Below are 25,090 nucleotides of genomic sequence, written 5' to 3' on the forward strand. Positions count from 1 at the left end.
AAGCTGTGATCAAATGTTTTTAGAATATGCCTCTGCATCATCAGCATGAGGATATCAGATGTAAATATGAGAGATTCAAGTTCCCTATTCCTCAGGAAGATATTTTGCCTGAGAGATGAAACAGGGCTGTTAGTTGACATGGAGCTTTCAGTTCCATAAAGACGGAGTACAAGAAAAACTCGTCGCAGGATGTGTGGAAAGCTGAAGCTGGCTGACATTCCTCATGCATACATCCATTGAGAAAGATTCTGATGGTGAGTTTCTGCCACAGCATATTCTATCAGGAAACGTTTCTTACAGTACAAGTGCCAATTTTGTCTTCATTTATATGCAGCTTGAACAATTAATTTGACACATTTTGAATGATGGCAAAAGAAGAACACTTCCAAACTAATTTGCAAAAACTTTTTACTTACCAGACTTTGTCACGGTATTGGTTATAGGTTTATACTACTTCTGCAATCAAAGGGCTGAGATATTCTTCATGATCCGATGGGTCATACAGTACACCAAGACTAACAGTTCCACTGCCTGGAAAACAAGAAAACACAACTTTCCGAATTCATAGAATAATGGCCACAGATCTTGATTAAATAATTGGTTCTGCTGTTTCTGCAAGTAGTCATGCTGATTTACTCGTGGAAACATGAAATTGGATATAGAAGAGGTTATAGCCTCACAATAGTGTCCTCAAGTATATCACTTCTACTGCAGAGTTATATCCTGTCAGTTATGCCAGCGTGAATTGCTTTCCTACTGGAGCCTAGCGGCACCATTTTGTCTTGTTTAAAATAAACACCAATTCAAACAGGCAGACAATTATTATTTTCTAGGCTGGTGAAAAGAACAATGATTTTCTATGTCAGACAATGGCACAGGAGAGATCTTAGCTCGGGTCTCTTTCAAGTGCCCTATCAATCAGGCTTTTATATTTGCTTTACAGTAAAAGAACTTTACAATCCCGGTTTTATTTCCTGTTGCAAACTACCATCTTACCTGAGCACAGGTTTTTTTACCAAAAGAACTTCCGATTCTTACAAGAGTAAACATTGGTATGAATGGCATTGTAATTTATTTGACAAGCAGAAGAATAAGATATCCACCCCCCTTCCAAGGTCCAAACAAAAGGTGAGCCAGTCTGCCACTATAGAAATGCCTGTACAAATAATTAAAAAATGCATTTCTACTTGAACACTGAAAGCTGGTGTGGATTGGTAGAAGTCAGCTAGACATACAGCTTTATATATTGTAGTAAGTACCCATTTTGCTGCCAGTTGATGACTTATAACAAAATAATACATTGACTAAAAAAAAAATTAAATAATTTTACATACTACTATCCAATAATGAGGTAGCAGAAAAAGAAAGGTTAAAAACCTAATAAACCAGCACTGAAGATGCAAAACATTAGAAAACAAAATTGAGTTAATATTTTACATAGACTGGTCCAAATAATAAAAAGCACTGGAAAAGAGAAACCTTTCATAAGTGAGCAAAACCGAAAAAAGCAATGTTAAATTCAAAGCCAAGTTTAAGAGCTGCAAAGTAGGTCCCCATTCATCCATTTCACAAATGTAGAAAATTTTCTAACATTTAAAATAATCCAAAGCAAATGAGGTGTATCTTCTGTTTTCAACATAATGAGTGAAATAATGAATAAAGTAATGAGACCTACCTATGGTATTTGTATTTTTATATACAGGAAGAAGAGAAGACAGAAATTCAGTATAGTTAACACAATAGGTAGAACAAGAAGTCTTGTGTAAATAAGACCCTACTTACTGAAATTCTGCTAGTAAGCAAACAATGTTTATATGGCAATTTTTTTTAAGGAACAAAAAGTGACATGCTGAATAATATATAATTTATTTTAACCATTACATAAAGGCGAAAATGTCACACAATAAGCTGAGACTCCTTTAAAAGTATTCAGTGCAATGTGATGCAATGTCAAGATAGCATGACCAACCTTGCAGAACTGATTTTAAAGAACAGAATGTATTTGTAGCTCAAAGCAGCCCCTATAGAAATAACACTAATTATTCTTCATAGTTCATTCTTTACTGCAAGTAGAAATGTTCACAAACATATCGTCTTATTTAGTCTAAAGGTTAATCCTAACTCTGCTGCTATGAAATGCATCTTCATCATTTATTAATATCAAGATTAAGGAATATTGCGGGTGAGAAAATACTACTTGTACATAAGATCTGACAAAACTGGGCATGGAAAGTCAGATGGCTTTGTAACATTCATCAACCTGTTCAAGTTCCAGGCATGAGCACATTGTAAAAGGTTTATAAAAGTGATGCAAAGCAAAGGGACAATATTTAATCAACAAAGCTTTATGAATCCCCAATCCTCTTATCTCCTTTCCTTTCATATTCTCTCTTTTCCATTAATTTCACCTTTCAGGGCTTTAAAATATCTTGCTTCAGGTTCATTCCAAAATAGTCAAAATAAAAGGTTTGGGGTTGAATTAATAGATAATACCTGCTTTGATTATACTTAACCTGTGGGGAAAAGCTTGCTTCAGAAAGAGCACCTAATACCATTTTCAGTATTACAGACAAATAATTGAACAAATAATTAACAAGGCTCTTAGGAATTAGTCACTGCAATGCCGAATCTAAATCCTGGTGTATGATTAGCCATTGCCCTACAATGAGATTTGACTCTAAAACTTCTCTCCTCTTAAGCAGTCCTGTGGAAACATTACCTTTTCCCAGTCTTGCAAGGTACAGGTTCATCAGGCCATTACTCCTACCTTGAAGGAGAAAAAGCATGTTGATTAGAGCTGCTCTCTTCTACTGAGTCTTAACAGTGCCAAGCACGTATTTGGTGCTCAATAATTAATAACATTTCTGCATGGTAGTATGAGATCACATTTGAAATATGGATTCATGACAGCTCTCCGTCTCCAACACAGCCAATCACCTTTGCTTTGCATTTCATTAAAAAGAAACAGAGATATCATAGAATCATAGAATATTTTGGGTTGGTAGAGACTTTAAAGATCATCCAGTTCCAACCCCGCTGCCATGGGCAGGGACACCTCCCACTAGATCAGGCTGCTTAAGGCCCCATCCAACCTGGCCTTGTACACTTCCAGTGAGGCGGTATCCACAACTTCCCTGGGCAACCTGTGCCAGGGCCTCACTACCCTCAGTGTGAAGAAATTCTTCCTAATTTCTAATCTAAATCTGCCCCCTTCCAATTTAAAGCCATTCCCCCTCACCCTATCAATACAAGCCTAAGTCCGTCTCCAGCTTTCCTGTAGTCCCTTCAGGTACTGGAAGGTCACTATAAGGTCTTCCCAGAGCCTTCTTTTCTCCAGGCTGAACAACCCCAACTCTCTCAGCCTGTCCTCACAGCAGAGGTGCTCCAGCCCTCTGATGATCTTTTGGGACCCTTCTCAGGACCCGTTTCCAACAGTTCCATATCCTTCTTATTTTGGGGATTCCAGAACCGGGCACAATACTCCATGTGGGGTCTTACAAGAGCGGAATACAGGGGGAGAATCACCTCCCTCAACCTGTTGGTCATGCTACTTTTGATGCAGCCTAGGATATGGTTGGCCTTCTCATATCCTCAGATATCTTTTAGTTAGCTAAACCATTTAATTCTTAATGAAAAACAAGAGATAAAAAAATCTTATATCTAAGAGTAAAAGCCAGTTTATAACTGCTGAGTTGTCTAAACCAAATACTTTTTGCTGCTGCGAGCACTTGTCTTTTGAATAGTCTTTCTCAACCAGTGTAGTGTGGACATTTTAACAGAATCTGTGTACAACCCACATTTGAGCCATAGACTACTTTTCAAGGATTTGACTAAACTATAACTAAACACCTCCAAGGATAGGGCATCCACAACTTTTGTGGGCAACCTGACCCAGTGCCTCGCTACTCTCATGGTGAAGAAATTCCTCCTTATATCTAGTCTAAATCTGCCCCTCTCCAGTTTACATAATGCCACCTTGAACGGTCTGCTGGTCAAGGCATCCAAGACCCTCTGCATGGAATCCAGGAGAAAGCAGGGGCAGGAGGGTCCATAAGAACATTTGAGTCTCAGCTTGCCATGAGGTCAGGACCAAGAGGACACCAGCATCTAGTTCTAAAGAGTAGGCATAGTCTAATAAATTCCATGTCTAGTCAGTCCATGACTGTCATTTCTTGTCAGTACATTAAGAGATCAAAAATTGGTTTCTACAGCATTGTAGTGGATGACTTGGTCTTATTCAGGATGATGATTCCCATATTCCCCCTTTCTTTCTCACAGCATCCATTAATTTTGGTCTGCAAGAGGAGTTTTTTGGAAGGCAAAAAAAGGCAAGGAAAAGGTCTAATAGTCCTTCAAACTCAAGCAGTCATGCTGGCATTTCCTGCCATGAATCACATGTACATTGAGTTCACTGAAAGCCAACACTGTACGGACATGGTTTCTCTCAGCCCAGAAGTAAATTTCTTTCTCTCTACTGATCCCCTCTGGAGAGTGCAGAGCACTACCATGTAAGACAGAGTGATATCGCAAAGGCATTTGGCAAAAGGACAGGCATCTCAGTGACTGAATTACCAGGAATTACTTCCCACATTTCCTGTCACTGATTAACACTTACAAAACATGTTAGTATGTATCATTAAACATTTGTTCTTAAGACTACTCACCTCTCTGCTCTGGCAGAGCCCATAATGCTACACTCAAAACCCCAACTAAACTCTAAAAAATGAACCCAAATCATTTAAATCTCTCAACAGAATTTAGTAACTCTCTTTCTGCACAGAAGCAAAGTCTATTCTCTCTTTTCTAATCGATACATAGTCCTAAAATTGACCCTGAGAAAAGAAATCTGTTCTTGCAAACACTGCTCACACTGAAGTGCTTTATGCCTCCTCCATACACCAGCTGAAATACCAAATTAATTTTCACATTAGCATTTGTTATGACAATGGCAAAGAAATGTTTGAGGGCTTTTTCTCTCTTCAGATTAAATCTTTTAAAGCAATCCTTTGTTTTAACAACCAGAAAGGAAAGAAATTCTAAGGCAAAATCACGTCCTTTATCTGCTCTGAATGCTGAAACCCCTTTTTACATAGAATCTCTGGCAGCCCCTTCCAGAGTGGTCCCCAAAAGAACTTTGCAGTTGCTGTGCACTGGTTAGATGTACTTTCCACAACAGGATGGTTGATTAGAGTTTAGTCGCCATTTTCATAATTACATAGATATTTAGTACTGAATGAATGGCAAGGGAAGAGGTATTATGGTTTAAGGCATTGAGGCATTCTCTGATGACATATGATTTCTGACAGTGTAATTTGCTCTTGAGTGGATGGGAAAACTTCAGAGTTTCGTATCAGTCACTCTGAGATCTGTTCCACGACTTTCATGGTAGTGGAATTTATACTAATGACTGCGAAATGGGGAATTTGGGGGTTTCCTTTATCTGGGACACATGCATCCTAACCAGGCACTCTTCAGGACAGTGTTACAAAGGACACTGATCTCTTGTTTCTTTCTGTTGGCTACTTTTTAGTATTCAAGTTACTGAGAGCATTTAGAGTCTTCAGATTCTTTCTCTTACACTTGACTTTTTCTTCTTCTGTCTTGTTGGGCACAGAGTACCTCTTCTGGTTATCAGGTCTGAATGTAATTGTTTTTTCTTCCTGCTCTTCCTAAACTCAACTTTCTTTGATATCTCTCACTTTTCCTTTTCTGTCCTGTCAAGTTTCTACACATTCTTTTCTCTTTGCTCTTTCTCTCTGGCTACCCTAACTAAATTTGTGTGATCCAGCTTGACTTGTATTTTTCAGTGAATTTTTCTACTATCTAAGCCCCTTCAATTTTTCCTCTGCTCTAGGAATCAACTTCCATTTAATAAGTATGTGTCCTGCGCAAGCTTCATGCCTATCTGGGAGCACTGCATATACCGCACTCTGGATTAAACCTTGGTAGCCAGTCCACAAAGCTCCTGTTGTTCCTTCTTTCAGTAAGACTATAACTTGTAAATGAAAAGACTTCTCTGCACAGAGCACATGTCATTTTACTGTCTCCAGTTCACTCTTAGATTCACTAAGCTTGTTTATTTGTGCAATACACACCACCTCTGAGGATCTACTGAAAATTTTACCTGACTTTGTGTCTACTCAGGTTATTTCTCTTTTGCAGAGTTGTTCTCTTCAAGGTACCTTTTGCTATCTAGATCAGGTTAATGGACAAGCAATAAATAAGTCAGTTATTCTGTAATGTTAGTAGTGTTGAAATGTACAGTCTTCCTTGCACAAGCACGTTAAATACACACAATGCAGCTATTAGCATGTGGGAATGGGAAATCACAAATGAATTTTCAAGAAGATATCTGCAGGTATTTTGTTCATGTTGTATTAAAGCATTTAAGTAGGTATTTCAACACCTAGCAAAATAATTTGTACAATTAGGTTGAAATTCACCACTGGGAAGCGAGCCAACATGAGACCTCTTCAGTGCTCACATCCCAATTAACTGCTCAGAGAGTAAATGGTGACCAAGTCTTACCCTGGTATTCTATCCAGGGATTAATTAGTGTTAATCTCTTTAATTAATGAAAGTGTTTAATCCTCAAGTATTAAGCACTTTATGCAAGTGAATTTTTCATACAATTGCAAGGTATGGTATTTAAAACATTCACAGTACTGCACTGAGCTCTAGGATTTGGATTGATTTCACTGCATCTCAACAAGTCATCCAGCCTCCTTCTACTGTTAGACAGACAGAAAGGCTCATTCATGACACAAACCATGAGCCCACACAGATTTTATCCAAGCAATCAACTACACCGGTGTTTGCTTTGATAAGCAAAGGAACAAATCAAATGTTAAAGAGACAGAGAATCAGAAAAAAAGATTAAGTTGAGATTGAGAACGTGGCCACCAGCTGTTTTCTCGCTGATCCTTAATTTAAGTGTTGTTTCTCTTAAATTGTTTAGCCAAACACTTTTGTTTAGCTCCAATAATATCCAACACATAGCTTAGCATAGTATTTATTATACAGATTTTTTTTGGTACCTCCTGTATTTATTAAAAAAAAAGAAAATGGTAAGCACCTCTCCTGCATAGCCCTGTTTGCTTTAGCACAGGTCTGGGGTTTTATGCAGCTATTCCACTGCTCCCACAGCTGCTTGCACTATACCCCACCTCTGCCACAGTAGCATTCATGCGCATGGCCCTTTGCACAGCAGCTGTCACAGAAAGCTGAGCACACAATCACTTCTTTCTGTTTGCTCCTGTTGTTGTCGTGATTTATTAGGTACAAAGGCAGGAGACTGGCCCCGCACAAGTCGGAAATAGAGTGTTTCACCCCAAAAGGGAGTATGGGGAATGGTGGGAGAGCTACAATGACCAGGTAAGCAAACAGCAAGTGGCTTTAGGGCAGTGTGATATGTCTGTGAATAAAAGGAGCAGCCCTGGGTCAATACCAGGCCACGTCTTCTGTCTGTAATTCCTGTGCATCCCATACAGTATGTTTAGAAAAGAAAAAGAAAAAAAGAAAACACGTGGCCACTGCTGACTTCTGTGTTCCATCTGACCACCAAAAAAAAAACCCTGCACCATGTTCATTTGAGTGATCCAAACCACGTGTCCTCTGTGATGTTGTTGTAATACGGTGCTCTGGGGAAGAGAAATTTTACTCCTGACTTGTTAATCCAGTAGAACAGATGAAGAGAGACAGCACTCAAGCTTGGAGTAAGCAGTTCCAGAACTCCTCTGGAATGGTGGTCCCACTACATATCAGGGGCTACATTTAATCAAAAGAGCTTCTCAAAAGAGCAGAGAAAAACTGCATTATTAAAACATTTTCAATATGAAAATGTTGGTTCTTCTCAATCAAAATATCTTGTGGAAAAGCGCTGAGTTTTACAGTGGTTTTAAGGAAGGGTGTCAAACATTTTAAATACAGTTCAGAACTTCTTTTTCATAACTTTCTCCATTTCATTTAATTTAGATATTTATTTTCAATTTTATTTTGGCCGTTCTATATCATGTAACATTTCATATCAATGTTACAATTCTAATGAATCTCAAATACTACATTTTTTCAGTGTTACTGGGATGAACTTTTTCAATATGGCCATTTGATGTTTTTGTATTTTTAAAAATATTTAATTCTGTGAAATACTCAGAGATTTCAGCTATTTATTTTGATTCCAGACAGATTTCCAAATGTTGAACACTCTCGTAGGACAGAAAAGCCATTTCTCCAGACATCTCAATTAATAAATGAATAAGCCACACATATCACAGATGGTTATAAATCTTTCATGAAGCAATACTTTCAATAAGTATTGTATCACTCTGTTACATTCTACTGCAAGTTAGAAGCATTTTGTTTACTGTTCATTAAAAGAGCTACTTATCAACCCCTGTAAGGTATTGATAAATGTAACCCTAAGGTACAGCATGACCTCATTACATTTATTTTTCCCAAGTGTTACATCACATGTGAATTTTATCATTGCAAGGGGGTGCTCGGTGAAACTCTTGCACAGTCTTATGCTCCCTTTGGGTACAACAACATCCACTCATGTGCATAAGGCTACCAACTGTAATGCCACACAGCACACATCCGGGGGATTCCTGCTGCTGAAGTAACATCAGGAACATTCATCACTGAGTGTTGTACAAAATGTAAACACGTCTGTTATTTTTTTTTGTCAGCTGGGATTCTGTTTCTTGTTTATGTGTTGCTGGATTCTTTTTTCCTGCATTGCATTGCCTTTGGTGATATTTATTATTCATTTAAAAGCTATCTGAAGTCACTATATACAAGAACTTTTAAGAGAAGAAAAGTACATGTAAATGTCAAACTGTTTCTTTGTGCAGTATTCAGCTCTGTTTTGCCTGGCCATATATATATATACACTTGAAAAAACTTCTTTTTCATATTTTATATCTTCACAGTGAAGAATCTGTTTGCATTCCAGACTGTAATCGATCTGAGTCAAGTAGAGAGGAGAAAAAGGTTCCTGTTAAAGAGGATGCCCTAACAGTCAAAAAGACTGGAAACTGTGTCAGTCTAATAGTTCCACAGCAAGACTGTCAGCTGCAAGACCTACTCAAACAGTTAAGAACACCTGCTGCTTAACAGAGAGTGCAATTCCATTTGATGGCTGTGTTTTGTTGTCTCCAGACACAGTGTCCTGGCCAGTGGTTCTTGTCAAATTTCGTGAGCTGAGTAGAGTTACCATTGAATAGCCTGGGGACCCCCAAACAGAGCATAGGTGTTACAGAAAGGAAAGTAGGTGCCATTCTCCTGTCTCAGTAAGTATCAGACCAGCGCTGGAAGTCACTGGGGTGAAGCACACATAGAAAAAGACAGATGCTGGGGTCTGACTGTTTATGAGTAATGAGAAAAATCTCATCATCTCATGGGACAAACAGGTCCCCTGATGCTGACCAAATCCCACTTGCATCCTTTCAGCCTAAAAGATGCTGTGCAATTTAATACTGGGTAGTATTGCTCAGCTCATATTCTTAAATCTCTCGTGCAATATTATATCCGTGTTCCAGCACTACTATGGGTATTTTTCACATCCTAACAGGCCTAACTATCTTTGTATACTAGTCTTACAAATGGCTTGGGATTTTTCAAGTTGAAAAGTGACATTAAAATAGCAGTAATAGGTATATTATGCAATGTTTTGTAAGGCTATATCTGATTAAGAGAAGTTACTACATCCTGCATCAACTGTGAGCACCATTCACATATATGTGACAAAATCAACTATGAAATTGGATGCTTTATGAGGTTTTCAAAGCAGGAATCACAAAATCTTATATATATATATATATAATATCACGCTTGCATTTTTTTATTTGATTAAATGCAACAAATAAGAAATTTAACAATTTACCTGAACAATTTTTCTGCTGATACATCTCATGTGCAAAAGTACCTCTGTAATTATTTAGCAGTCATGCCAAATACCTGAAATTCCTTCAATTCTATGCTCTTTGCAGAAGACAGAATTCAAACCAATTCTTGACTCTGGAGATATAACTAGGAGAGTTTAGTCATCCTTTTTTTTTTCTCCTGCACTGCTTCTGCTCCTCATTTCAGGGTTGGGTGAGTTGATGGTTCCTACTTCTTCCCAGTTTCAAAAAAAAAAATAATAAGAAATGTTGACTAAGCAACATTGAAAGCATCTTAAAGCTTGGTGCATCAGGAAGCAGAACTCACAGTTCAACACGTGGTACTGTCCTCTACCTATCCTGTGAATAGGATGTTCCAGGGTAGCAGAAACATGCTCAGAGATGCTTGAAGTGACATTTTTTTGGATCAGAAGTGAAGCCCAGCACTAGTTGCCTTTATTCACAATTTCAATAGGGTCACAGAAATAGAAGAAAGAAGTTACATCCGGTATCAAAATCATTGTTGCATTTTGGATCAAGATAATAGGCATCCTAGAAATATTTAATTCAGATACCAGACACTCGGCACTCTCCCGAAACAGCTTCTGTTTCTGTCCATCAGGTCTCTCTCACTCCGTAGTTTCTTTCACCCTTATACATTACAGTCATTCACACAAATGTCAGCTCTGACTTTCATGAGGAAAGGAGGTATCAACAGATTGCAGTTCATGGAGTAATATAAATGAATGCCCTTGCTGTTGTTAAGAGAAAACAACTCTCCAAATTAATTGCAAAATATCTTATTCACATGTAGAACTCAGGACAGGGCAAAATGAATTTTTGCCTGGTTGCATTCTTCTTTTGTATTTTGTTGTTATTTATCTCCATAGACAAGCAACATGTAAATAATCTAAACTAAATTACTTGAGTGATATATCACTAGCAGCCTATCTGTGTGTGGCAGAATTGGCTTTTACCCAGGGAAACAATTATATAAGCATGTAGAGGTTTCCTTAAAGGTTATTTAAAACAGCAAAAATATAAATCATTATAGACTTAGAAATGACCTATTTTAGACACCTTAGCGTTCTGCATCCAGGTTTAGCCAGACAGCCAGGGTGTCCTACAGCCTCAGGAGAAAAGATGACTTTTTCATACAGGTATCCTGGCATTCACTTCTTCAACCACTTATTCCATGTTAGTGTTTTTTCACATGTTGAAAAGCATTTTCACTCTCCCAAGGACGAAGAACCTGGGTCAAGCAAAGTGTTTATTGATCTGAGATTGCCTCAACTGACAAGAGTAATGATGCAAAATATACATGGCCTATGCTTGTCTGCATCACAGACACACACAGAGATCACCCCCTAAGAAGAGTCAGATTTTAATTAAATATACAGATAATACACAAATTCTCTTCAAGGAGAGTAATTATATCATTAGATCTTCAATAAGCTTTCAGCAGAGGACTCTTAAAGGACAACAACTTCTTACTATTTATTTTGAGTAACAAGAGTTCTCCTTGGCAGAAATTTGTATGGACCAAGCACAGAAATGTATCCTGTTTACCATTGCCAGTTGCTTTTCCGTGGAAGACAGAATGAATTCTCCCTTGGAAACAGGAGAAGAATGTCCCTAAAAACAGGCTTGGTCTACAAAGTGTTGGAGCAATAATTTAACTATGTCAGTTTCTTATAAAACATATTTCTTCCGGTTTGAATACAAGCACACTAATTCTGCCATTGAAACACCTAAGTACAACTTTGCTGCCAAATTTTGTTCAATAAAATTTAGAAAAGTGTTCTGAAATATGAACTTTCACTCATGGATTTATAAATAAATAATTTTAATCTGTTCTTTAATGTATTCACGTGGAGACAAGTTGCAAATAGTTCATACAGGTCTCCATCAAGTTATTCTCCAGTACCTGTTTTCAGTTGTATCAATTAGAATCTGGAATCAGAAATTGATACATGATAGAGAACAAAAATTCCCTTTATTTTTTTCATTAATCTCTACCAGTCTCCCTTGTATTTCAGTTTTTACTGGTGACTAGTACTAAATATGTAGCTGTGCATTTCCTGCTTTCTTAAAAAGTAAGAACTTCCATAATTTTCAAGTGATTTTTCTGTTTTGTTTGAAGATATTAACAAGAACATAAATTACTTATTTTCAAATTACACATGCTTTCAGTAACTGCCCCAGTTCTAAACCCTAGGGACTTACCATTAGAATTAATTTTAGCAATTTCAGGTAATTAATGTGAATGGCACACTTGTTGAAATATGAGGAGTTTAAGCTGCCATGATTATCAATCCCTCCTTTTGTTTTTCACTACTTCTGCATTTTACAGGACCTCATAAAGCACAGTTGCTTTTATATCATCTGGCTAAAGAAACCCTGGTGGTAGAGTTATGCACCATCTCAGAGAAAATCATACTATAGAGCAAGAAACACCGAAAGGAAACTTCTGCTACCTCAACTGAAACAAAGGACAAAGCGATCTATTCTAGACAGTAAAAAACCGCCACACATAAGGGGAGGGGCACATTTTTTCTTAACACCTAAGTGCACAAAAAGCAGTTAATATCCCTGATGAATACAGAACAAAGCCCTGAAGGCAAAACTTAAGTGACTCCTAAAAGATTAAGTAAAGGAAGAAAATGAGAATTGATACTAATTGCTGTTCTGTCAGCAAGTGGACAATTGTAGAGGAAATATTTGAAATATCAAAGATTTCAAAAGCTTTCTCTTTTATATCACTTTCATTTCTTCTACATGTTATGTCACAGTAGGTCTAGGGAAAAGGCTAGCTATGAAAAATCAAACCAGCTTTTAGTAAAGAGACTGGAGAAACAATTAGTATATCTGGTTCTGAGAAAATCTCTCTCATACATAAAACTCAATGTAATTAACCTATAGTAAAAGAAAACAGAAAAAAATATGCCATGCAAAAGTTTTTAATTCACACACACACACACAAAAAAAAGTAGTTTGCTAACATTTTGATTTGGAAATTATGTCACTGATTGATTGGAATTTGCTGTTCTCCAAATATGACTGATATTGTCCTTTACTCAGTGCAATGTGCCAGCTGAAAAAGAGAGTGGTAGTAAAGTGTGTGTTCAGCCAAACTTAGCAACTTGAATTTCTTCTGGAGCTCACAAATGTAATTCAGCTGTCTCACATGAGGGAGCCAGAAAACTCATGGTATTAACACTTCCCATCATCAAAGGGTCATGGCAGATCTAGACATAATAAATACAAACAATTACATTAGTAGACATCATAGTCTACGTCTCTGATCTATCTTTATTTCTCTACTTTTAATCTGTCTATATTGCAGTAGTTTCCAGTTAACTTGACAGTAGTGATATGCAGTTAGAGCAGAACCTTAGAGTACTTTCACTGGAATTTACCCATAACAAAGCTTCATAGCAATTTATGAAAACAACTGGTACTCCTTCCATAGAGATGATAAACAATTGCACACCTTACTCCAGTGTCAACTTTTCAGTAAGCAGATGCAGCACGATGAAGTGGATTTGTGAGATAACAATTTCAATTATTGTTGGACAAACTACAGGAATTTTATCTATTGATCTGATTTCTTACTGATAAATTGCTGATTGATTTCTATTCAGTTCTTCACATCAAGGAATTTGCAATATGTTTACACAAAATTTACATCAAGCAGCCACTGAGTCTCCTTTAGATCGCCAGGATCTCCATGACAGCAGCACATACAGCTCGATTACTCTTGGGCACAGTGCAAAGGCAGCGAACGAGTGCATCAGCCGAGACTGACCCAAAACCAAATTGGGATTTAGGGCCACTGGTGACAGCAGTGCCATTGAAGATTCAAACGTCAGCTGTCCTTGCAAGGGCCGGGCACATCCTCAGATTTCATTCGTTTCTTTTCTCCAGGCTCCTCGGCCTCCTATCACATTCCCTCCTCAATAACTCACTACTTAACAGTGACCAGGGAGGGACTGGTGTTTTCCACTCACAATCTCTTGCAATCCAACCTTCTGCCAACTGAAAATATCTACATGCTTTTAGTGTTCATGTACACACTTAAAGTCATAGGGTTCGAACATCTGTACTAAGCCAGTGCCTGAAGTTGGCAGTGGTGCTAGAACACATTTCTTTCTTTAGCAGTGCGTTTCTATTTTATATTGGCTAATCCTTCATGATAATGGCATTTATTTCACCTCTTTGTCAGGCAGGTCTATCACAGACACCTCTGAGTTCTGAACTCATCAGGAGTTAAGAGAACCCACCAGGTAGGACGTCCATGACTGGGCATAAGCCCTCTCTACCAGATCAAAGTTACAAGAGCTGGCTCATCTAGCCTCCTGGTCCAGCTCAAGCTCAGCAGAAGCTGGAAAGAGGCCTCATGGTCAGCATACCAGAACTAGAGGCAAGATTTCATCTCTCAAAGGATCTAAATCCTGCTCCTGCAGCTGGCACAGAACTCAGCTCAGGACTCAGCATGACCAAAGAGCCAGGGCTCTCAAACAGTTCTCAACACCCACAGAGTTTGTATTACAGTGAGAGGAGCATGCAGTCTTCAGAGGCAACGGTTTTCCTCTGTGAAGCATTAGTACCAGCTCCTGTTCAACTCAGAATCATATCCACAAAGATGCAAAGAGTAAAAGTGATCAGTGCTACAGGTTAGATTTTTCTTTTCCTACTCGCTTTGATTGAGGTACAACAAAAGGAAGGGACTGTCTGAACAGCAAGGAATGGGACCTGGCATTTTGGGGGTATGCACATAACAGTTAGCTTCCAAGACCCATATAATATCCAGATGATCACTGCAGCGATCCTGGTGATCACTGCAGCAAAGGGGTGAGCCTTTAGATACTCATACAGATCATCTCCTAGCCTAGCCTCCCTTAAAATACCCACTGGTTTATGTTGTGTTCATCTGCTGGATTCTGTCATGCTGTTTTTGAAGGGGAAAGTTGGTGGCATAAGTTGTGTTACATGATCCATTGTAATTCCACGTAATGTAATCATGGATGTGAACCCAAGTCTTGTTTACACTTAGCGCAAAATTTTTTTTCAGATGTCTGGAAGAGCTATTAAACTCAGTGCATGGCAAGCCTCCACATGAAGGCTAGTATAATGTCACATCTGTTTGGTAAACTGTGTGTCTTGTAGTCTGTTACACTGCAGGCTAATACGTGTGAGTATATCTATTTCAGGCTGAAAAAGCAAGCAAGCTAACAAAAAAAATGTGATATTCAGCCAGGATCTCCAATGCAGTTGTCTTTCCAAAAATCTTAAATGGTTGTAGCAATTATTTTGGAAACCGAAGTGAATTATTTAAAGTTCTGTTGTATTTTATGAATAAATCATGCTTATTTGTATGTGGAGACTATTATTTGTATGTTTTTCCTGTTAACATCATTTCAGAGTCATTGTCTGTTTCAGCTAAGAAATATTTCTAATGATCTTTCTTAATCCCAAGAACTCTAGGTTAACGCACGTATAAACACCAGATCATCAGCCTAAGGAAGATGGAAAAAGAAAGGAGTGGTTTTATACTGCGTGTTCATAAGTGACACAGCTGCCTTTGCTTAGGTAGCAAGAGGAGAAAAATAAGTAACTGATAAAGAGCAGGGGTACAATGGCATCTGAAGAGGAATTAATCTTAGAGAAGTCATTTTTCAGGAGAGCAGAGCAAAATATTTATTGCTGTTTCCAAACTCAGGCCACCATGAGGAGCTGCTTGCATAGCTTGTCCAACTTTTTTTTCCTACTAGGAATATAGTTTTATTCTCTGGGCTGTTTTATTCTCTGAGTTACAATTAAAAATTATTTATTTAAGCTAGTGGTGAATAACTTACCAAGTATCTTGATGAACCAGAGGTGACCCATTAGAAACATCTCTCCACTCACAATGAGTATAGCCCTTTCTGAGTATTGCTCTAGTACTTCCAAGTTCTGGGATATAAACAGGTTGGGTTTTTTCCCCACCCATGACCAACTATACTTCTTTATCTCCCAGTCCACGCTCTGTGCACCATACCAGGATTCCATGGTCATCCTTCTACATCAAGCTCCTTACCACTGAGTGCTTCTAGGCCAGCCTATATACTAGCCCCCTGCAACCTAGTCATTCCAGGTTTCTCATCCATTCCCTTGAATTATTTATTTTTTCCTCATTCCTCCATGCATCCCTCAGTCCCAAAATCCCCTTTCCATATGCCAATTCAATAGAAGGGAAACCATCAAGATGCTCCCTCCCCCAGGATGGACACTGCCTATGTCGCAGGAACAGAAACAGAGGCCATGAACCAGCACAGAGTAGGTCACGGCTGGACGCACAAATGGCCTGTAAATGAGCACGCACACCCTGCTTGTTTCCCTATATCATATAGGTAAAAATAATAGATTAGATAAAGATGAAGATAAAGATAAAGATAAAGATAAAGATAAAGATAAAGATAAAGATAAAGATAAAGATAAAGATAAAGATAAAGATAGATAAAGATAAAGATAAAGATATAGAGATGGAGATGGAGTTAGAGATAGAGATAGAGATGATAGAGATAGAGATAGAGATAGAGATAGAGATAGAGATAGAGATAGAGATAGAGATAGAGATAGAGATAGAGATAGAGAAACATATATATTTCAATAGATAGATATAGACATAGATAAAATCACAGTCAACTGTATGATTAACATAAGCTCTGGAATACCAGATACCCATGGTATAAGTATAGTGATTATATTTTTAACTTTTGTGAAAGTTATGATCTTATCTCATTTCTGTTTACAGCTCTAATGGGAAATCAGTTTCCTGGGCTCAAAATGAGAAAAGTAGCAGAGGAGCACACCTTTGGCAGCGATTGTCGATCCACATCAACAAAAAAGAGAACCCCAATCAAACTGCAGTGATCAAGCCTTTTTCTAAAAGCACAGATAGTAGCCGACATAGTAGCAGCGCTACATTTCCTGAGTCCAGTGCCAAAACGCTTTACGACGTTTCAGAAGCAGAAGAGCAATACCCAGCTCAGTATCGACCACAGACTCCCTCACCTATCAGCACCTTGAGCCACAGAACTGCATCGGTTAGCAGAACAGAAGATGATGCCCCTACTTTCCAGTCAGAGCCTCCTCAGCGAAGTAGCTCCTCTCAAGGCTCCCTCATGGAGCAGATCAGTAGTGTGGTTACTCGCTTTACAGCCAATATCAGTGAGCTGAACTCTATGATGCTTTCAACAACCACTCCAGGGACAATGGTGGCCACTCCTCTCTGCTCGTCATATCTGATCCCACGGGAAATCCAGCTCCCTACAACAATGACCACACTTGCAGAGATCCAACCGCTTCCTGCCATTGAAGTCAATGGTGCTTCGCAGTCAGCCAGGAAACCTTCAAATGGCAGCGTTAAAGAAGGCACTTCAGAGACCCCATCAGCCAAGCAAGACCTCGAGGAGTTGGTAGCTTTAACTCCTCCTTCTCCTTTTAGAGACTCCATTGATTCCGGAAGTGCATCTCCCAGCTCTCCAGTTTCCGAATCAGCTCTCTGTATCCCATCCTCCCCCAAGTATGACACACTCCTCATCAGAGATTTAACTCAAAGTTCTTCTTCACTGTGAATGTAGTTCAAGACAACGTTGGATCTCAATGACTACAAGCAAGTAGTGAGAGGACAGCCAGGCCTTCAAGATCTCCAGTGTTGATGCAGACAGAGTGAGAGGCATTGGGTCATCTTGCGAAAAACAGAGAGGAAGAAGAGGAATGACTTGAGAAGTGGAAACATCGGGTTAATTATAAAGACAAAATGACTCTTGGCAGATTATTGTGGCCTTAAAAAAACATGGGCTTTTCAGAAACACTGAATCTATTTTTGAGGGCTTATAAGGAGTCTGTCGAATCAGTTACATACCAAGTGCTTTGCTTTAGTATTACAATGAACCGTGTGTACAATATATGGGGTGGGGGGAAACTAGATTGTAAACAACTGTACAATGGTTTGTTTGTTTACTTCGATTCCTTACCCAGAAGTGAACCTTGATCTTTTATCAAGAATAGAAGACCAAACGTTGAATGTACATTTTCTAACAGACTCAAATCTGGGACCAACCTGTCAAGCTTTCTTTTTTTTTTCTATGAAGATCTCAAAAAGCAGTAATGTATGTTCAATAACTACCAAACTTTTTGCTGAAGCATATAGTGTCCGTGATACGTTACACGTGGATAACACTAAGCTGAGGCTTTGCAGTGAGTGACTGCAATATCGAGGGCTTTACAAGTGACTTCTCAACCTACACATTTGTTTATGAAATCCTCTTCTATCAATATCAAAAATTTGAATTGTTAACATTGGATTCACCTTCACAGCAACAATCCAAGGAAGACTTCCTGACTATTTCACCATGTTGCCAACTAATAATGAAGTAGCAAAAAATATTTTCTGGAGCACTGTTTTGTAATTCCCTTATCAGGGCAAGTTGTTGAGGTGAATATTCTCTTTCTAGCAGCACTACAAAGCTATATTGTAGTGGCACTCCCTACCGAAATTAACACATTTCTATGGACGTTCTTATGCTAACATTACCAGATAAAATACTTATTTGGGGTCCCATAGTCTTTGCTTGTAAGTAACAGGTAAACACCATAAGGATTTTCTCCATGCTCTGAATAACAGAATTCTAGCAGACCAATCTGGATTATGATGAATCTTGTCAGTGGAAAGGTTGTCATAATCATAATTCATATATAGGGAAACACCAACCCCACCCCCCACCCCCGTCAAAAACTACTTAGAGGTGACTTAACTAATCTTTCATGAGCAAGAATTTTAACTTTATTTAGCTGTGATGCCTTGCAGCTATGAACTGTGACAAAAAAAAAAAAAAAAAAGAAAAATACTTTCAAAGCAATACGGATTAAAGGATAAAACAGAGAAGGCCTAATAAGATATGAAACAAGAAAGTCTTTCTTTGTTTCTTAGCAACTCACAGAAGAAGTGAGGGGATTCCTCATATTTTTTTTCCTATATGAAGGTAGTACAATTGAGTGCACTTCATACTGTCACAGCACTTTTGTAATACAGGCAGGGAAAAGTTTTAAATTTTGAATAGAAGCTAAACAATTTTTGATAGGTATAGTAACATAGAACTTGCAGGTCAGGCCCTAAACGCACACTGTATTGGCTCTCTCCTTCATGACATAGCTGTCCTCAGGTGCCAAACTTTTATGGATTTGCTTTATTTTATTTAAAGATAGTTTGAAGTGGTGAGCGATGTACTTCAATTCAAAGCTGAGTTGATTTAGCCTTATACAGCCTCATGGAAGGAAGCCTTGAAATAAGGCTGCTATGTTTCATTTTCAAAACCCTTAGATTTTATTTCTTCAAAGACAACAAATATTTTGTAATCAAAAATCATACCCCTTTTTTTCTCCCCCATATCTAAAATAATATTAATATTTGATCAAACAAACCAACAAACGAGATGAAAGCACATTCGCATACTTTAACGAGGAGCATCTTCTATTCCTTTCAGTATTATGTGCTGCACTGCAATTTACTGCTCAACAACATTAAAGAAAAAAGAATAGATGACTGAATCCAGGCTAGCACCTCATACAGATACTCTCGTGACTACTTACATCATGCACAAGGCAGTGTTATCAACAGTAGTATGTGGGCATGTTTACTTTGTCAGGTACAATTTCCTTACTAGCTACGCCTACAGCATGAACCAGTAGGTCACAAAGCGTCTCTACTCCAGAAGGTAGGTAAATACACCAAATCATGACTTTAGGTCCTCATTGCTTATATGTATTTCTTGCCTCCTTGCACAGCTGATTAGCACGGTCTCAGTTCTGTGCAGCTGTATGATTTCTAGACGAGAATGCGGTTTTGCTCTATTGGTTCCGAGTACCTGCATGTCTCATCATTCCCTAGCTACCCGTGTCTTTAGGAGAAAACTTCTTTCAAAGGATACACTTTAAATTTAAGGGAAGAGCATGTCCAAGCAGTCTGCGACACAAACATTCTCATTTAGGGGATCTAGACCATTTAAATATTGTTCATGGAAGACTTGTATGATAATATATGTTTCCCATCAGTGCAATATTGCTTTGAAATATACAGAGCGTACTGAGATAGTGAATGTGAATTTCAATGGGATTCTATTACTATCTATTCTCTTATACTTTACCTGTTGACCAATGTTCTTACTAGAACATTTCCATTTTGATTTTTACCTAGCCTTTCAGGTTCCCATTTCCATAGTCTTTTCCTATGATCGTGAACACTTAATATATTCTTGCTATAATCTGTGGGCTTCACTGTAGTACAGATTTATCAACAGTGGACATCAGGATTATACAGACATAAAAAAACTTTTTTCAAAATAAAATTAGTAAAAAGAAGTGAGAAATAAAACTGTCAAACTGTGACTTAGCATAAATATACCTCTTCTGCTCCCAAACAGCAGTTCTGCACAATCCTGGCCATAGCTTTCGCTCAGAGCTTTTTGACAACTTTTGTGTATATTGCCAAGATGATAATACAAGTGCATGAGTGTGCTCGCGCACACACTCACACATAGCCCTCAGTCTAACACCATAATACAAGAGTCTAAAACCCTAATGTTACACAACCCAACTTTTAAACATTTTTGCTCACTCTCACTTTAGGAGGAGTCACACTGTCTTTTGTATATCCATTAGCAACAGCAGAACTTTTAACTGCATAAGGAACCAACGATGGACTCTGCTGAGAGTGTACTTCCCTTTGGTCTATCTTTAACGAAAGACAGGTCAGCCTTACCAGCACTGAAAGACGGCAGAAAACATGTTAATTGTATAGGCTGGAATGCACCAGTGTCACTTTGTATGATATCTTTGGATTTTATTGAAGAGAGGAAAAGTGTTGTGGGAAGAAGATAAAAAATATGCAGTGACTATAGTTGTAATTCAAACGAGCTCAGTAGGAGATTTGTAAGACTGAATAGTACTTTGCCAGTGGGATTGATGCAAGAAAAAAGAGAATTATGAATGATGGACATCATGATTTCATTATGCTGTTTCTATGCTAGCCTCTGTTTAGGACATTAAGATATAAAGGCAGGATTTTTCAGCCATAAAAGCAAAGGTTACAATCATGAACACTTTTCAATCTAAGCAAAGAATGTGCAAGTACCAACTGAAAGGCTTGAAATTGCCTTCCAATTTAGTGTTGCTGCCAGAAAGGGAATTAAAGGAGGTGAAAATATTGTTGTTCTTGACCACAGGGACCTCAAAAAATCACTTGTTACTTTTGTGCTTGAGGCCAGCCCTGAAGAGGAAAGGTGTAACCAACTCTGCAATCTTTACTTTTGAAATAAAGTGAATCACTCTGGCAGGCCAGTTGGAAGAAGTGTTAGCAATACTGAAGAACTGTATTTTTTAATTGGCTCTGAAGAATAATTGTATGACTTTGGAAATGTGCTTCCTCATACTTGTATCTGAACATTTGGTGCCTAGACTCATACAGATACCTTAGGCCAGAGATTTTTAGACCATGTTCCGCAAAGCACTTGCTGATCTCTCATAGCAGACTGGTTGATCACCAGGTATTGGCTTCTTCCACTGATTTCTAGCTACAAAAAAAAAGAAATAAAAGTTAAATGCTAATTAAAAAATAACTGTTAAAAGTTTTAAAGGCAAAGCAGAAAAAAACCCAAAAAAAACGCTAGCTTGCTTGGATATTTGTTCAGTTGCTCTGTCTGCAAAATGAAAACTTTGTGATCAAACTAGGAGAATAAGATCCCCAAAGAGAGACAATGGGAAGGCTAATCCATGATTCAGAATCTGGATGATAGCAGAAATCACATGTGGATGTTTTCTTAAGAGAGACAAAGACCAAACTGAAAGACAGCCTAGCTGAGGGTGTAAATTCTATACAGGAAAGTGTGTAACTTTGCTGTTCTGTTTAATACTTCATTTATGAGGTGAGAGTTAAAAAAAACATGGCAACAGACAACATGCAGAAAATTTTGTGTCCCTAGAGAAATTAGAGCACTATGCTTAGGACCATGACTACTTTACTGTATTGGAAACCAGTGTCAGGGCTGACTCAAAAAAAGGGACTTTGGTGCCTAAAGTTAGGATTTAATCAGAATTTAAACCCCAGCTTTAAATGCACTATTCAACTGCCACCTCACTCGGGCATCTAGCACTATATGTCTGCAAATGCTCAGAACTCCCCTGATCTTGATACATCTAAGGATCTTTGCACTTAACTCATGCTAAAATACATCAGGGATCCAGAAAGCTGTAGTTTCTCGGCTATATCCCTGTACGTCCCATAAAGTGACTACACAGAGCACACGGCACACAGGCCAGCAGGATGATACTCCCTACTAAATGGAGCAGAAATTATCTTTTCTTTTAAGGCTGTGGGTCTGGTTATGTCACTGTTTTTGTACTGACCTTGAGGTTAGAACAGTAAGGCAGAAGGTGAAAGACCTAAATTCAGACCCAGCCATTGCCAGAGTTGATTGAAATCTTCCTCTTTGCTGGAAACTGCTCGAATGACTCTGCGTAGGGGCACCCTCTGCTCATCTCATTAAGCTAACTTCACAAGACCGGAACAAATTCAAGAGTTCCAGAGAAGAAAAAGAACAGTTACTCTGCACCCTGATAGGACATACGCTTGATATAATTAGGGATGCTATATTATCGTTTAATATAAAATACTTTGAAAATCTCGGGACCAGGTGAGTATACAAAGATGTGGAGACAACATTTTTTTTCTGTGCTATGTATTCGCTCAAACTCCCCTAAATACTTCTGTGAGAAGTACTTTAATGACAAGAGAGGATGGCCTCCCCTTCCTTATCTTTGTGTCTGCAACCATGTCGTCTTCCACCGGGAGTTCTCAGACTCTCCATTGAAAGGAGGAATCTGAGTCTTCTTGGATAGGTGAAGGAATGAAACGAGATCCCACTTCTATGAGGTTTAAAAAAACAAGGGACTCATTTCAGTTTCCTCCAGACATCTGTCGCAGAGGGACCCACTTTTGAAACAAAATGTACAGCCATATCCAGAAATGGGCCCCAATTAAAATTCTGCACACTGCATTTCCATACTGGCTCAAGTAGAGTAATCTCAGACATCTCTTTCCTTGTTGCATTGCTTTCCTGGGCACCTAAGTATTCTCGCAAACTTCACAGTAAGGATAGACATTTAACAAAGGGTTCTAGACTACACCCTAGAGACAAATACTATAAAAAAAATAGGCATTACACTGCATATTTTAATTGTTTAAGTCCTTTACTGGCACTGGCCCTTATTTTATTGAGGTCAAGGGAATAACTCCAAATTAATATCCATGTAAGGAAAATTGAAGTTTGATAGTGGCCAATCAAGACTAGAACTTAACTATTTGCTTCAGCAGAGAACAATAATGACAGGAGTTTCTTCCCACTTTCTTTTAAATCAATCAGCAGATATATTTTATTAGGTTTATTCTTGAAGCAACATGCTAGGCTTAGTGAATAGTACTTTCTCACCATTCTTCTTTATCATTTCTACTCTAGTATGTATCCCAATGAGAAAACTGTAGTTTGACCAAATGTGCTAAGGGATGTGAGAGAACATGTCCGAAAATAAGAAACAGGTCACGGTTTTCTGGCAGTTTCATGAATCTCATAAAAGGAAGTCAATATTCTCCATGTACAAGAAAATCATTCATCTGTTTCCTGTTTCACTGCAACTGCATGCATTAAAGACATCAGCTGAATTATGATTCTCTTATTTTGCTGCAGTTTATTATTATAGCCTCTGTTCAAATCTCTGCAATTGCCACTTACAATTTTATACTGTGAAAAGGAAAAAAAAAAATATACAGACCAGTGAAGCATAAAGGTAAGTAAAAAATTCAACTAGGTGATGAATTGGTGTATATGCCTGTTTTTGTATCATCTGAGTAATGACAGTATAAACAAACAATAATCATTAAGTCACTCCAATCTGCCAAATGGGAACAAATATACTATGTATATTAACTGTACTAATAGGATTATATGGCAGCAGCTGGTGGTATTTGTAACTAGAAATCTATATAGAATATAGATGTTTTAGAGAGACGGTGCCAATTCTAAAAGATTTGTGTGGGCTACAAGTGCTTGTAATCATTTTTTATTAATTTGCTAATAACTTATGAACAACTGGTTTCAAACATTCTGTGAGCGTTTGTTCTTTTTATGTTGTTGCTGCTTATACTATTAAAAATAGAGAATGTAAAGTCATTATTTTGATGTGAATTGAAAATGATTTTTCATAAAATTTAACATTTTTATCAGCTTTGATTTTGCTTTCTACCTGTACAAATGTAATTTATTTTAGCATTGAAAAATACATTTGCTTGTTTCTCGATTGTCTACATCATGTTATAGTTGGTGTTTATGTAGAGTCAGGTACTTTTTGAACAGTATTAAAAAAACCTGTGATATGAATGAAAACTGGATCTTTTTTACTCTGAAATACTTACAGCTATTTTTCCAATGCATTTTTCTGCAAACCAAGCATGCCTACACACAAAATCTTCAATGACAATCTTCCTTTCTCTCTTTGTTGCTTTAAAGGATTAACTTTACATCCATAAGTAATAGTTACATACTATTCTAGTATAGTTTCGTCTTTTCTTTTGAAACAAACACAATTTCATTGGCAAGACATATACGGATTTTTAGGCAAAGAGGAAATAGTATAGTAATCTACTCTCGAACAACAGAAAACAAAGCTGTTCAACTGAGAACTTGTATATCAAAGCATTATTCTTACAGAAACCAATACCTTACCTCAAGTCTGGATACATTGTTTCCAGCCAACAGATTTTGTTTTGCTTTCCCTGCTAAATGGAAAAAAACCCAAACAAAACCAAAATAACATCTCCTCCAAAAAAAAAAAAAATCCCAACTTTCTATTTATACGTCTTCTCCATCCCATTCCAAAATCTGGATTTATTTAGACTGGCATAAGTCTGGAATAATTTCGCTGTGTGCAGCTAAGAGTGGAACATGAACTGCAGCCCTCAGATAAAAGACTGTTTTCTAAACACATCTCCAGAGGGACTGTTGATTTGTTCAATTTGCTATAGAATAATTAAGGGGAATAATTTCATAACGCAATGTCAGGCAAAGTCCCCATCTCCAGAAAAGCAAAAAAAAACCCAAGTCAATTCACATCAT

At 37.9% G+C, this 25,090-nt stretch overlaps 1 protein-coding gene across 4 annotated transcripts in view; it reads left to right on the forward strand.

The window, feature by feature from the left end:
- The window catches only part of GRM5 (glutamate metabotropic receptor 5), a 259,071-nt gene extending 234,700 nt beyond the window's left edge, over positions 1-24,371 (forward strand). For 2 of the 4 annotated variants that reach the window (XM_009566394.2, XM_054053695.1), the window contains exons 10-12: positions 7,279-7,374; positions 8,931-9,092; positions 16,678-24,371. In XM_009566394.2, the coding sequence (XP_009564689.1) occupies positions 7,279-7,374; positions 8,931-9,092; positions 16,678-17,500 (1,081 nt within the window). In that variant the 3' untranslated portion in view covers positions 17,501-24,371. The remainder of the gene's footprint in view (positions 1-7,278; positions 7,375-8,930; positions 9,093-16,677) is intronic. The other 2 variants (XM_054053704.1, XM_054053714.1) reach the window with 2 other exon arrangements.
- The last annotated feature ends 719 nt before the right edge of the window (positions 24,372-25,090 follow it).

Source organism: Cuculus canorus, chromosome 1 (assembly GCF_017976375.1).
Source record: "Cuculus canorus isolate bCucCan1 chromosome 1, bCucCan1.pri, whole genome shotgun sequence".
Lineage (NCBI taxonomy): Eukaryota > Metazoa > Chordata > Aves > Cuculiformes > Cuculidae > Cuculus > Cuculus canorus.